The sequence below is a fragment of the Pongo abelii genome, chromosome 19 (assembly GCF_028885655.2).
Source record: "Pongo abelii isolate AG06213 chromosome 19, NHGRI_mPonAbe1-v2.0_pri, whole genome shotgun sequence".
NCBI classification, from domain to species: Eukaryota; Metazoa; Chordata; class Mammalia; order Primates; family Hominidae; genus Pongo; species Pongo abelii.
Window position 1 is genome coordinate 46481357 of NC_072004.2, and position 15101 is coordinate 46496457.

The window sequence follows — 15101 nt, forward strand, 5'->3', positions numbered from 1 at the left end:
CATGCTTTGCTTTGTAAGTGGAGATTGTCAGTGGTCCCTGGAATCCTCATTACATCAGGGTCACAAACTGATTCTTGTCTTTGAGGTATTGTATTGCCACACCTTTGTAATGTTTTCTGTGTCTGTGGTACCTTTCATCTCGTGTCACAAAGCTCCTTCTGAGCACTAATTAAGTCTTGTGGTATTCCTTCTTAGCATGTTTTGTACTGCATATATGCCTTTATTGAGGGGTGAGCATCCATCCATTTGTGTCTCATTGTGCAGAAGTGACTCTGGTGTTCCTGTACGTGTCCCACAAGTTCAGACTAGACCCTGAGCTGTATTAAAGAGTGCTTCTCTGTAATCACTGAATCTTCCAACCTTCTCAAAGATAACTGTATTTTCTGCAATTCAGGAAGAGACACATACCAAAATTAAACATCATTCTGTAAAAAGTGGCAGATTCAAGCAGGGTATATTGTCATTGCTTGAATCTGTTTGTAGGAAGAATATAGTTGTTGTTTTTCTTATGGATATATTGATCAGTACTCATTGAGTGCCTGCTACGTGTTAGGCACTGTTTTAGGTATTGGGGATACAGTTGTAAAAACACAGTCACTGTTATGAGGATTATTTTTTAATGGGGAAGGCAGGCAGTAAACAAATGTAAAATGTCAGATAATGTAATGGCAGAATTGCTAGTTGGTTACATGTCTGATTGTTTGCTGTAGCCTCTGTGGGTGTGAAAGGTATGAAAGGCCATAGTAGCATATTGAATAAATGGGAATTTCAGAAACCTAGGACACGTGGATCCTACTTTGGAATCATACCTTTTGTAAAATCTGGCTTTAATGATTCTTTGAATCCTGATTTAAACACTATATACTAACTTTATTTGTAGAAAATTCATTTATAGAGCAGTCTTCAGATTTATGTCTCTGGCAAAACTGTTTAATGATAGTATATAAAAAGTTAGATGGCTATTTTGAATTAAAGTGTCAGTTATTATAATGAAAAAATTAAAAATTATTTAGGGTATTAGTCTTATCTAACTTTTTTTAAAATTATACTTTAAAAAACTCATGAGGCCGGGCGCAGTGGCTCACGCCTGTAATCTCAGCACTTTGGGAGGCCAAGGCAGGCGGACCACGAGGTCAGGAGATTGAGACCATCCTGGCTAACATGGTGAAACCCCGTTTCTACTAAAAATACAAAAAATTTAGCCGGGTGTGGTGGCGGGCGCCTGTAGTCCCAGCTACTTGGGAGGCTGAGGCAGGAGAATGGCGTGAATCCGGGAGGTGGAGCTTGCAGTGAGCCGAGATCACCCCATTGCACTCCAGCCTGGGTGACAGAGCGAGACTCTGTCTCAAAAAAAAAAAAAAAAAACTCGTGAAAGTGGTACCATCCTTTGTTTGAAATAGAGTACCTTAAAATAGACTGATCAGTAAATGTTAATTTGAAACTGACTGATAAATGTTACTTGGAAGTTTTTGGGCAGAAAAGTTAATTATGGAAGCTGCTCCTTTTTGCACACTGAAGTTTCTGAAATTATCCGTCCCCATAACCTAGAGCTCACTCAGCGGATAGAACAGCATTTGTTTTTTTTTTATTGGCGATGGAGTTTCACTCGTTGCCCAGGCTGGAGTGCAATGGCGTGATCTTGGCTCACTGCAACCTCCGCCTCCCGGGTTCAAGGGATTCTCCTGCCTCAGCCTTCTGAGTAGCTGGGACTGCAGGCATGCATTACCATGCCCGGCTAATTTTTTTTTTTTATTTTTTTTGAGACGGAGTCTCGCTCTGTCACCCAGGCTGGAGTGCAGTGGCACGATCTCGGCTCACTGCAAGCTCCGCCTGCCAGATTCACGCCATTCTCCTGCCTCAGCCTCCCCAGTAGCTGGGACTACAGGCGCCTGCCACCACGCCTGGCTAATTTTTTGTAATTTTTTAGTAGAGACGGGGTTTCAAAGTGTTAGGATGGTCTTGATCTCCTGACCTCGTGATCTGCCTGCCTCGGCCTCCCAAAATCCTGGGATTACAGGCGTGAGCCACTGTGCCTGGCCCTAATTTTGTATTTTTAGTAGAGACGGGGTTTTACCATGTTGGTCAGGCTGGTTTTGAACTCCTGACCTCAGGTGATCCACCCGCCTCGGCCTCCCAAAGTGCTGAGATTACAGGCGTGAGCCACTGCGCCTGACTTGCATTTGTTTAATGATCATTTCTCCTATTCCTTTGTGGAAATCCATTCGAGTTCTCTGCTATAGTTCGCTAGTAGGATTTCCTGGCCTTTGTCATATGGCTCCCTGACTGGTTAGGCTCTCCCTTAACTGTGGTTATATGTTGTCATTGTTCATTGCATATTACATTTATATAAACTAAAGACCTTTCTTCCTTTCCTTAGAGTGAAAGGAAACACTTTTAGGCATTGTATCATTTTATCATCAGTGTCATTTTAGTTTTTAGTAAAGGCTGTTTTTGTTTTTGTTTTTTGAGACAGCCTTGCTCTGTTGCCCAGGCTGGAGTGCAGTGGCAGAATCTTGGCTCACTGCAGCCTCAACCTCCTGGAGTCAAGTGATCCTCTTGCCTCAGCCTCCTGCTTAGCTGGAACTACAGGCACGCACCACTACACTCGGCTAATTTTTGTATTTTTGTAGAGATGAGGTTTTGCCATGTTGCCCAGGCTGGTCTTGAACTCCTAGTCTCAAATGATCTGCCTGCCTTGCCCTTCCAAGTCCTGGGATTACAGGTGTGCAGCACTACGCCTGGCTAAGGCTGATTTTTTTGATGGTTAGCAGCTTTGCTTTTATCATGAACCAGAGTCTTATTCCACTAAGTAGGACTTCTTTTGGTAATTTTTGTGGATTATAGGTTATTTGCTTGTTTTGGAGCAAATTGTGAATCATCCAGACTGTCTCACCTGCACCTCAAACTCAATATGGGCAACCTCAACATCCAACCATTTGTTAAATTTTGTCAATTCAGCTTTCTTCATTATCTGCCTCTCTACCTCTTTTGTATTTGTTCTCTCTCTCTTTTTTTTTTTTCTCCCCCCCGAGATGGAGTCTTGCTCTGTCACCCAGGCTGGAGTGCAGTATTACGATCTTGGCTCACTGCAACCTCTGCCTACTGGGTTCAAGCAATTCTCCTGCCTTAGCCTCCCAAGTAGCTGGGATTACAGGTGCCTGCCACCACACCTGGCTAATTTTTGTATTTTTAGTAGAGACAGAGTTTCACCATGTTGGCCCGGCTGGTCTCGAACTCCTGACCTTGTGATCTGCCAGCCTCGGCCTCCCAAAGTACTGCGATTATAGGCGTGAGCTACTGCGCCCAGCCATGTTCCCTCTTTACAACTACTATCTAGTTTGGTTCTTAATTATTTTTTACTTGGCTACTGTAAAAGCCTCATTCCATCATTGTCAGAGATACCTTACCAAATAGCCCTCTGATAATTTTATTCCTCTCCCTCTTCTCCCACAACTCAAACCTTCAGTGGCTTTCCATTGCCTGCAGAATTAGATAATTAATGGTTTTCTATAATACAACCTACTGCAACCTACTGCAGTAGTCTAATCTCCGAGGACTCTACTAAGTATATCAAATATGTCAGCCATGTTGGATCCCTGGCTGTTTGCTGAGCAAGCCTGTATGACCTTCATGCTGTACCTTTCTCTTCCATAATCTTATCTCAAGTTCTACCTCCTCTGAACTCTTTCCTTCCTGACTTTAATGTGGTTTTAACTCTTTCAGTGACTCACGTTGTATTTTGTACATGCTCTATTTCTGAGTATTCTGCCTTGTATGACAATTGCTTTACACTTGCCTTATCTCCTTTACTGTAATACAGTCTCACTCAGGTGAAGCACTATGTGCCTTGCAGTACCACAGAGCCTTCCTCATTCCCAGTACAGTTCAAATTCCTTAACCATGGCTACCTCTGACCACATCCACTATACTAGTCTCCTTTTACTTTCTTTACAGCTGTAATTACTGGCCTTATTGCCTTATGCTTCAAACTGTCTGGGGTTGGGACATTTATATACATATGGATTGCTGTCAGCTTGATCTTAATAGGGTTTTTTTTCTTTACACTGTTTCAAGTCTTCGCTCACATCTTACCTCCTCAGAGACTTTCCTTGATCACCCTATCTTTGTTCCCTTTTTAAAAATATTTGTTTTTTAAAAAAATTAGGTGTGGTGGTGCATGCCTGTAATCCCAGGTACTCAGGTGGCTGAGGCACAAGAATCGCTTGAATCCAGGAGGTAGAGGTTCCAGTGAGCCAAGATCGTGCCACTGCATTCCAGCCTGGGCAAGAGTAAGAAGAGTGAGACCTCTGTCTCAAAAAAAAAAAAAAAAAAAAAAAATATATATATATATATATATATATATATTTTTTTTTTACTTATATACTCTTAAGTGTTGTATCCCCAGCACTTAGAGTACTTTGGCTTGAAGAAGCTGCATACCTATTTGTTGAAGGAATGTATGGACTGTGCCTGTGCCTTCCCTATAGTAGATGTGCGGTGGTATGCTCACAGCTCACTGCAGCCTCAACTTCCTGGGCTCAGGTGATTCTCCCACCTCAGCCTTCCAAATAACTGGGACTACAGGTGCACACCATGACGCCTGGCTAATTTTGTTTGTTTGTTTGTTTGTATTTTTAGTAGAGATGGGATTTTGCTGTGTTGCTCAGGCTGGTCTCAAACTTCTGGGTTCAAGTGATCCTCTGGACTCGGCCTCCCAAAGTGCTGGGATTACAGATGTGAGACACCATGCCCAGCCAGGAAATACTTTGTTGAATTAAGATCTGAATTTATTGAATTGAAATGTAAGCGTGGGGTGTTATTACTACATTGGTTTAGGTAACTCAAGGTCTCTGACTTGGGGAAATAGGATATAATTTTTATTCTTAGTTCTTTTTTCTTTTTGAGATGGAGTCTTGCTCTGTCTTCCAGGCTGGAGTGCAGTGGTGTGATCTTGGCTCACTACAACTTCTGCCTCCCTGGTTCAAGTGATTCTCCTGCCTTAGCCTCCTGAGTAGCTGGGATTACAGGTGCACACCACCACACCTAGCTAATTTTTATATTTTTAGTAGAGATGGGCTTTTGCCGTGTTGGTCAGGGTGGTCTTGAACTTCTGACCTCAGGTGATCCGCCTGTCTCGACCTCCCAAAGTGCCTGGTTTATAGGTGTGAGCCACCACACCCGGCCTTGTTCTTAGTTCTTTTAAAATTTTTTGATTGGGTTTTGGGAAAGGCTAGACAAGCAAGTCATAGGTGGGAAAGAATAGACAAGCAAGACATACCATGGCTATCATGGTAGTATTGAGGCCTGAGGCAAAATGGGAAGTTTTATTTATTTTATTTATTTGAAATGAGGGTCTTGGTCTGTGGCCCACGTTGGGGTGCGGGGTGCAATCGTAGTTCACTGTAACCTTGAACACCTGGGCTCAAGCATTTCTCCTGCCTCAGCCTCCCAAGTTGCTGGGACTGCAGGTGTGCACCACTACACCTGGCTAATTAGAACAATTTTTTGTAGAGATAGGGTCTTGCTATGTTGCCCAGGCTGGTCTCAAACTCCTGGCCTCAAGTGATCTGCTTGCCTCAGCCTCCCAAAGTGCCTGGATTATGGATGTGAGTCACCGTGCCTGGTTTAAATAAGACGTTTTAGAATACTGTTAAGACAGCTAGAGTTTTGTGTTAAGGAGTTTGGTACTGAGAATATGAGGGAGGGGATTTCCCTTGCTTTTTTGTATTTGAGGACTAACTATAAGACAGATATATCTGGCTGGGCGCGGTGGCTCACACCTGTGGTCCCAGCACTTTGGGAGGCCGAGTGGGCGGATTGCGAGGTCAGGAGATTGAGACTATCCTGGCTAACATGGTGAAACCTTGTCTCTACTAAAAATACAAAAAATTAGCCAGGCATGGTGGCGGGTGCCTGTAGTCCCAGCTACTGGGGAGGCTGAGGCAGGAGAATGGCGTGAACCCGGGAGGCGGAGCTTGCAGTGAGCGCCACTGCACTCCAGCCTGGGTGAGACACTGTCTCAAAAAAAAAAAAAGACAGATATATCTATAGAACCATCTTCAGCTTGCTATTCCCAAAGTTGGTATGATTCAGGTTATGATCTGTTCATTTAAATGCAAGGTTTGGAGCCTAGAAAGTGAGGGCATGTGAGTCGGGGAGTGAGAGAGTGAGGATGGGTTGGTTGGCAAGGGCTGGGGAGTGGAAGAGTAAGGTGAAGAGGAGGGAAGGAAGACTGAACCAGACTCTTGCCAAATAGTGAACTCAACTTTCCTTCCAGGGATCTCTGGGGAGTAGCCTATGGGCAACTTTTCTGGTATAGTTTACCCAACTGAAACACAATAGCACTTTTTCTTTTTTTTGAGACGGAGTCTTGCACCGTCGCCCGGGCTGGAGTGCAATGGCATGATCTCGGCTCACTGCAACTTCTGCCTCCCAGGTTCATGTGATTCTCCTGCCTCAGCCTCCTGAGTAGCTGGGATTACAGGTGCACACCACCACACCCAGATAATTTTTTGTATTTTTAGTAGAGATGGAGTTTCACTATGTTGGCCAGACTGGTCTCGAACCCCTGACCTCGTGATCCGCCCGCTTTGGCCTCCCAAAGTGCTGGGATTACAGGCATGAGCCACTGCGCCCGACCCACAATAGCACGTTTTAAGAAACCTCTCTACTAAAAATACAAAAGTTACCTGAGCATGGTGGCAGGTGCCTGCAATCCCAGCTACTCAGGAGGCTGAGGCAGGAGAAGTGCTTGAACCCAGGAGATGGAGGTTTCAGTGACCTGAGATTGCGCCATTGCACTCCAGCCTGGGCATCAAGAGTGAGACTCCGTCTCAAAAAAAAAGGGAAAAGGAAAAAAAGAAAAAAGATATCCAGTTCATGTAAAAAAAAAAAAAAAATCCTTGCTGTAGGAGAAATATCTGTGATGACCTTAACTTAAGGCTGGGTTAAGATAGGTAGAGTACTGGAGTTAGGCACAAGTTCTGGTGCCAGCAGCAGATATATGTGATAGTCCAGATATTAACCAATTAGTAGTCCTTAGGTGAATTCATCTTATACAATTGTGATATAGCTTGCTTTTATTTTAGTTTTTCGTTCTGTCTTATTTTTGGAGAATTTTTATGAGGTCAGTTGAGTTTAGAGTTGGAGATTAGGTAGCCACCAGGGGGCTCCAATGAGGAGTTACAAAGGTTTTGCTGGTTCTCTTACTGGCAAATCCTCTGATGTTACTCTGATGTTACTGGCAAATCCTCTGATGTTACTCTGATGTTACCTGATGTCAGTTCACCTTAGGTGAATCACTTAGTATCTGGACTGTCAGGGAAATGGAGGCAGGTGAATTGCAGGAGTATAATTCATTGTTTCTTAATTAGTGATATACTTTAAGTGACCAAGCTCTATTCTAGACTAATGAATCAATAGCCCAGGCATTCTTTTTTTTTGGTAGATGAGTGTGGTAAATGATTTATTGAAATATAACTTACAGAGGAATATTTCTAAGTCCTAGGTATTCATTTTTGTGTCCTTTGAAAAAACTCCCTGGGTGAAACTGTTGGGGGGCATTTCTTACCCTTTCAAGTCGTGTAGAACTAAATAAACACTTAAATTTCCTTTGCTAAGACTATTCAGAGAAATATTTTCAGTTCCATTTATATTAGAAATCTTACTTTGAATTTAGCTTTTGAGAATATAACTTAAAACTCTGCAATTGTAATAAAGCTTGCTTTTATTTTAGTTTTTGGTTCTGTCTTATTTTTAGAGAATTTTTATGAGGTCAGTTAAGTTTAGAGTTGGGGATTAGGTAGCCACCAGGGGGCTCCAGTGAGGAGTTGTAAAGGTTTTGTTGGTTCTCTTCCTGGTGAATCCTCTGAATACCGTGTATTGTTATCTGTTAATTTATTTATAGAGCTAGAATTTAGGATCTAAAAGTAGAAGATCCTGTCAATTTGGATTATGTCCCTGTAGTTTTTCCTTCTTACAGCATTTCTTTTCTTTTCTTTTCTTTTCTTTTTTTGAGACGGAGTTTCACTTTTGTTGCCCAGGCTGGAGTGCAATGGTGCGATCTTGGCTCACTGCAACCTCCACCTCCCAGGTTCAAGGGATTTTTCTACCTCAGCCTCCCGAGGAGCTGGGATTACAAGCATGAGCCACCATGCCTGGCTAATTTCTTCTATTTTTAATAGAGACAGGATTTCTTCATGTTGGTCAGGCTGGTCTTGAACTCCCGACCTCAGGTGATCCACCTGCCTTGGCCTCCCAAATCGCAGGGATTACAGGCATGAGCCACTGCGCCTGGCCAGCATTTCTTAAGAGAACTTTGGATTTATATAAAAACCTGTTGTATTAGCAATTAGTTCTCTGGAGAGCTGAGTTTGTCATTTCATTTCTTTTGCTCTTATGCTCTAGTTAGCAATCTTAATATAAAACTTGCAGTAACCAAAGTGATAGAAGATCTTCAGTACTTAATATTTACTTTGTCAAAGCTAGCATGTCAGGGATACCTGATGGCGTGCTAGACTGTCTAGCATTGAGTGCTGCTTTAAGTCAGTTACTTTGCACCTTACCTCACTACTTAGGTGGCAGATAGGAGTAGGGGTTCAGAGTGCCTTTAAATAAAGCTTAAAAGCGCTTTTACATGTTAGGCTAATTCTAATTTCTTTTTTTTTTTTTTTATTAAAAAAATTTTTTTAAGACTAGTCAAAGTACAGTAGTGAGAAGCAGGGAAAGAGTAGATCAGGAGCTCAATCTGTAACTGACTGAACAATCGAGATTACTCACTACCTTCAGACCAGCTTTTATCCCCTTTAATGCAAGCTAGGTTACTGTACCTGTGTGCTTTAAGAGTGATGATGAATTGATTGGTTGTACTGCTTAGAATCTGAAAGGGAAAAAGCCAGCTGGACCTTTTGAGTCTTAAAAGCAACTGCTAGGAATGAGGCATTCGTGCCTAGGATGAGAATTTCTCCCCTTTATTACCTGTGTATTATACATTACCATTACTATTTCTAACCAGGGAGAAATCTGTGCTTTAAAAATTCCTAATCTGTCATAGAAATCTACATTCCAGGTCTATACATGTTGTTTGGAAGTTCTTGTTCTCTCCTCGGTAGGTAGGAGTCTTGAAGATAGAGCTCTTTTCCTAAAAAACATAATCTTAAGCACAAAGATATTTTATGTGTAAAAAGCCAAGTTGATGCTCCATTATGATATAACTATTACACATTGAGATACTGTGGATCAGACACTAAATAGAGCAACGTGGATAATATGTAAGGAGGGAATTTAAGCTGTTCTCCAAAGCATGGTTTGTGGGAAGAATTTGAGGACATAATGTTGCGTGTACTGTCTCTCCTTATTGCAGGTCGAGCTGTGTTTAGAGTGCATCGAATGGGCCAAGTCAGAGAAAAGAACTTTCTTACGCCAAGCTTTGGAGGTAGGTTTTACATTAGTACTCATTTCGCGTCTCTAAGCATGAGACAGAGGGTGAATGTAAGCATTACCATCCTTATCAAAAGTATCTTCAGCAACTTTGTAATTACCTAGATACCGAAAGATTATTGATGGTAGCCCCGCTTATGAGAATTGCTCTGATTGAAGTTTTGAGACAGATTTGCTACTTGGCTCAGAGTAGTAAAACAACATGGTAAAGTTAACAGTCATTTGCTGGCTATGATAGGAGACAATACATTGGCTAGATCATCTCTTATGCTGAATTTGATGCTATCATCAGAAGTTGCATATTTAACAGTAACAGTTCTGTGACTGTAAATCTTTGATTTGTTTCTGTGGCTTTTTTTTTTCCCCCTTCAATCAATGCCTTTTCTCTTTCCTAGGCAAGACTGGTGTCTTTGTACTTTGATACCAAGAGGTACCAGGAAGCATTGCATTTGGGTAAGTAAGCTGGTAATAAGTCATCTCAGCTAGCTAAATGAATGTATTCTAAACCACCTGGCTACTCTTACTAATTACCTGTTAATAATTTATATTCTACTCACTTCTAAGAAGGATTTAAGGTAGCTTACAGTTCTGCATTTGTCATGGGAAAATGTCACTTGAAAGTTTAAAAAACTAGCTAGAGTTAATCTGTTAAATTTAGAGGACAAATGGGTAGTTTTAAGTTTACTTGAATTTAGAGCAGTAAAATCAATTCCATTTTAATAACTGAAATTTAAAAAAATGTGTATCTATATTTTGCATATAGTACTCTGTTAAATTTCAGATTTAGGTTTTTAAAGGCAAATGTTTGGCTTACTGTCCTATTTACTATATCTGCTTATATACTTAAAATCTATTTTAAAAATCAAGAAATTAATTGGGTACAAATATATTTGGAAGCTGGAGTGGCTAACTGAAGGCTTTTTCCTGTGTGGCCTTTAAACACCTTGAAATCTTCCCTGCTTTTTTTTTATTTTTATCTATCTATTTATTATTATTATTATTATTATTATTATTATTATTATTATTATTATTAGAGACAGAGTCTTACTCTGTTGCCCAGGCTGGAGTGCAGCAGTGTGATCTCAGCTTGCTGCAACCTCTGCCTCTCAGGTTCAAGCGATTCTCCTGCTTTAGCCTCCTGGGTAGCTGGGACTACAGGCATGTGCCTGGCTAATTTTTGTATTTTTAGTAGAGATGGGGTTTTGCTATGTTGGCCATGCTAGTCTCAAACTACTGACCTCAAGTGATCTGCCTTCCTTAGCCTCCCAAAGTGCTAGGATTACAGGCATGAGCCACCGTGTCCGGCCACTGCTTGCTTTTTATGAGTGGGTAGATCTGGACTATTTTTTCTGAACAAAAGAACATGGCTCTTATGATCTATTAGGTTGAAGAGTTTCCAGTATTCAATTTTTGGACTGCAAAAGTGGCAATTTCATATGGTTCAAATAGTAGCATTTAAAAAATAACTTTAATAAGATATGGTTCACTTACCATAAAATTTACTTTTAAAGTGTATAATCCAGTGGTTTTTAGTATATTCACTAAGTTGTACAACCATCACCACTACTTAATTTCAGAACATTTTCGGCTGGGCGTGGTGGCTCATGCCTGTAATCCCAGCACTTTGGGAGGCCAAGGCAGGCAGATTGCCTGAGCTCAGGAGTTCGAGACCAGCCTGGGCAACATGGTGAAACCCCGTCTCTACTAAAAATACAAAAAATTTGCAGGACATGGTGGTGCACACCTGTAATCCCAGCTACTTGTTAGGCTGAGGCAGAAGAATCATTTGAACCCGGGAGGCGGAGGTTGCAGTGAGCCAAGATTATGCCACTGTACTCCAGCTTGGGCAACAGAGCGAGAATCTGTCTCCAAAAAAAAAAAAAATTTCAGAACTTTTTTTTTCTTTGAGATGGAGTCTCACTCTGTTGTCCAGGCTGGAGTGCAGTGGTGCGATGTTGGCTCACTGTAACCTCCGTCTCCTGTGTTCAAGCGATTCTCCTGTCTCGGCCTCCCGAATAGCAGAGATTACAGGCACCTGTCACCATGCCTGGCTAATTGTTGTATCTTTTAGTAGAGATGGGGTTTCACCATGTTGGTCAGGCTGGTCTCAAACTCCTGACCTCAAATGATCTGCCTGCCTTGGCCTCCCAAAGTACTGGGATTACAGGTGTGAGCCACCGTGCCTGGCCTCAGAACATTTTTATCACCCCAGAAAGAAACTTCCTATTCATTAGCAGCCCTGGGCAATTACTAAGCTGTTTGTATCTTTGTAGATTTGTCTGTTCTGGGTATTTCTTAAAAATGAAGTGATACAATATTTGTTTCTCTGTGATTGTCTTCTTTCACGTAGCATTATGTTTTCGGGGTTTATGTTATAGCATGTGTCAGTACTTCATTCCTTTTTATTGCTGAATAATAGTTGTAAGGATATATCACATGTGTTTATCCATTCATCAGTTGATGGACACTTGTGTTGTTTCTACATTTTAGCTCTTAAGAATACTGCTATGAACAGGTTTTATGTGGACATGTTCTTCTGGGTATATACCTAGAAGTGGAATTACTGTGTCATATGGTAACTGATTAGCTGTTTAAGGAGCTGCTAAGTAAGCTGTTTTCCAAAGTGGCTGCACCATTTTACATTAACATTGTATGAGGGTTCCAATTTTTCCATATCCTTACCAACACTTGTTATTTTTTACTTTTAGCCATCCTGAACAGTATTTCATTATGTTTTTGTTTTGCATCTCCCTAATGACTGATGATACTGAGCATATTTTCTTGTGCTTTTTGCTCCTTCGTATGTCTTGTTTTTTTGTTTGTTTGTTTGTTTTTTCTTTCGAGACAGTCTTTCTTTGTCACCCAGGCTGGAGTTGCAGTGGCGTGATCTTGGCTCACTGCAACCTCCACCTCCTGGGTTCAAGCGATTCTCCTGCCTCAGCCTCCCAAGTACCTGGGATTATGGGCACGCACCACCATGCTCGGCTAATTTTTGTATTCTTAGTAGAGACGGGTTTTCACCATGTTGGCCAGCCTGGTCTCAAACTCTTGACCTAGTGATCTGCCTGCCTTGGCCTCCCAAAGTTCTAGGATTACAGGCGTGAGCCACCATGCCCGGCCTTTTTTTTTTTTTTTTTTTTCTTTGAGACAATCTTGCTGTGTCTCCCAGGCTGGAGTGTGGTGGCATGATCTCAGCTCACTGCAACCTCCACCTCCCAGGTTCAAGCGATTCTCCTGCCTCAGCCTCCCAAGTAGCTGAGATTATAGGCGTGCACCACCACCATGTCCAGCTAATTTGTATATTTTTAGTAGAGACGGGGTTTCACCATGTTAGCCAGGCTGGTGTCGAACTCTTAACCTCAGGTGATGTGCCCATCTCGGCCTCCCAAAGTGCTGGGATTACAGGCTTGAGCCACTGCGCCCGGCCTCCTTTATATGTGTGTCTTCGGATAAATATTCAGATCCTTTGCTTATTTTTTAATTGGGTTATTTGTGTTTTTATTTTTTAGAAACAGGGTCTCACTCTGTCACCCAGCCTGGATGGAGTACAGTGGTGCAATCATAGCTCACTGCAGCCTGGAAATCCTGGGCTCCAGCAATCCTCCTGCCTCAGTCTCCTGAGTAGCTAGGACTATAGGCATGTGCCACCACACCCAGCTCTTGTTTTTATTTTTTATTCTGAAGTTCTTTTCTTTAAGTTTATTTTAATGTCAGGGGTACATGTGCAGGTTTGTTACATAGGTAAACTTGTGTCATGCAGTTTGTTGTTCAGATTTTTTGGTGCCCAGGTGTTAAGCCTGGTACCTGTTAGTTATTTTTCTTGATCCTTTTCTCCTCCCACCTGCTCTGATAGGCCTTAGTGTGTGGTGTTCCCCTCTGCGTTCAGGTATTCCATCATTTAGCTCCCACTTACAAGTGAGAACATGCGGTATTTGGTTTTCTCTTCCTATTTTAGTTTGCTAAGGATAATAGCCTCCAGCTCCATTCATGTTCCTGCAGAGGATGTGATCTCGTTTTTTTTTTTTTATGGCTGCATAGTATTCTATGGTGTATATGTACATTTTCTTTATTCAGTCTGCCATTGATGGGCATTTAGGTTTATTTTTTATTCTGTATACAAGTCCCTTATCAGATACATGATTTGCAATTTTTTTTCCTTTGTTCTGTGGGTTGTTTTTTTCCTTTGATGATGTCCTTTGAAGTACATTTTAATTTTGATGAAGTTCTGTTACATGTTTTTTGTTGTTGCTTATGCTTTTGGTGTTACATCTAAGAAACCATTGCCAAATCCAAAGCCACAGGGATTTATTTCTGTTTTCTTCTAGAAGTTTTATAGGTTTCACTCTTAAATTTAGGTCTTTGATCCATTTTGAGTCAATTTATGTATATGGTGTAAGTTTGTTTGAATTTGATATTCTAGTTTGAGATTGGGGAGTCAGGGAAGAAGGTATATTTGGAGAACATTGGTATATCTAGAACTCTTTACTTCCTTCATCAACCTAGTGCCCCAGTGTTTCTTATATAGCCTTGTGATTGCTAGACAAGAAGAGAGCGAGATTGTGTCTTTCTGAACTGGATAATTAGATTTAGCATTTTATAGGTAGAGATTCCCACTGTATTTAAATCTTAGGAGTAAGCTCATAGGACTCTTGGCTCTAATATTGTCCTTAGGAAGCAGAAAACTTCAAAAAGATGTGTTTTTCTCTTGGAAGATAGCACATTAGTGGAAAATTTAATTATTGCATGGGGTCTAGAGGTAACCTTTTTTGAGTTCAGGAATTTTTTTTTTTTTTTTAAATCCTGAGTGTTATGAGGGTGGGAGAGTGAGCTGTTATTAGGTATTAAGCTGATGGCTAGTAAAGGAGAATATGTCTTTTCCTTTTTCAGGTTCTCAGCTGCTGCGGGAGTTGAAAAAGATGGACGACAAAGCACTTTTGGTGGAAGTACAGCTTTTAGAAAGCAAAACATACCATGCCCTGAGCAACCTGCCGAAAGCCCGAGCTGCCTTAACCTCTGCTCGAACCACAGCAAATGCCATCTACTGCCCCCCTAAATTGCAGGCCACCTTGGACATGCAGTCGGGTAACAGACGTAGCTATTCCTGGGATTTGTTTTCTTAAAGCTCATCTTATTTTATAGGTGGAAGGAATGGGGGTTGGGGCTGGAGAATAAAATTGGCTGATTTGGCTCTAGCTTCTTCAGAGAACCAATTAGAAAGCTACCTTTCTAACTAGCTGCTCCCCTCCTGTTAACTGCCTAAAATGTATTAAGAACATACCTATCTGTGCTTGACCAGGCAATCTGACTATTAGAACCAAACTTAGAAAGGTCGCACGTAGAAGACTCCCTTAACTCTTAGCCACTTACTCGGAATAGTAGCATTTTCCTTTGGGATTGGCCTACCCCAAGTCTGTTGACTCTTGGAGATCTTTGTAAAGTTGGTTGACTTTTCCAAAGGGCCTCAAATCAGGGCTGAGGAATGATAACCCAATTTCAGCTGAGTGTGGTATGTAGTTTTCCGATGGAGTGTGTGAATGTGAGGCTAGGAAGCCATGGATTGGCAGGTGGAATACTTTCTTTTGTATTCAGCAGTTTTTTTTACTGGAGGCGTCATTATTGAAGGAATGTTGGAATTGGAAGCAGAAGACTAGTTTAAGTGCTTG

General features: G+C 41.5%; 1 protein-coding gene across 2 annotated transcripts in view; it reads left to right on the forward strand.

Moving 5' to 3' along the window:
• PSMD11 (proteasome 26S subunit, non-ATPase 11) overlaps positions 1-15101 on the forward strand; it is a 38205-nt gene that overhangs the window by 10469 nt on the left and 12635 nt on the right. For both annotated transcript variants that reach the window (XM_002827236.6, XM_054536640.2), the window contains exons 4-6: positions 9362-9433; positions 9834-9891; positions 14326-14520. In XM_002827236.6, coding sequence (XP_002827282.2) covers positions 9362-9433; positions 9834-9891; positions 14326-14520 — 325 coding nt within the window. The remainder of the gene's footprint in view (positions 1-9361; positions 9434-9833; positions 9892-14325; positions 14521-15101) is intronic.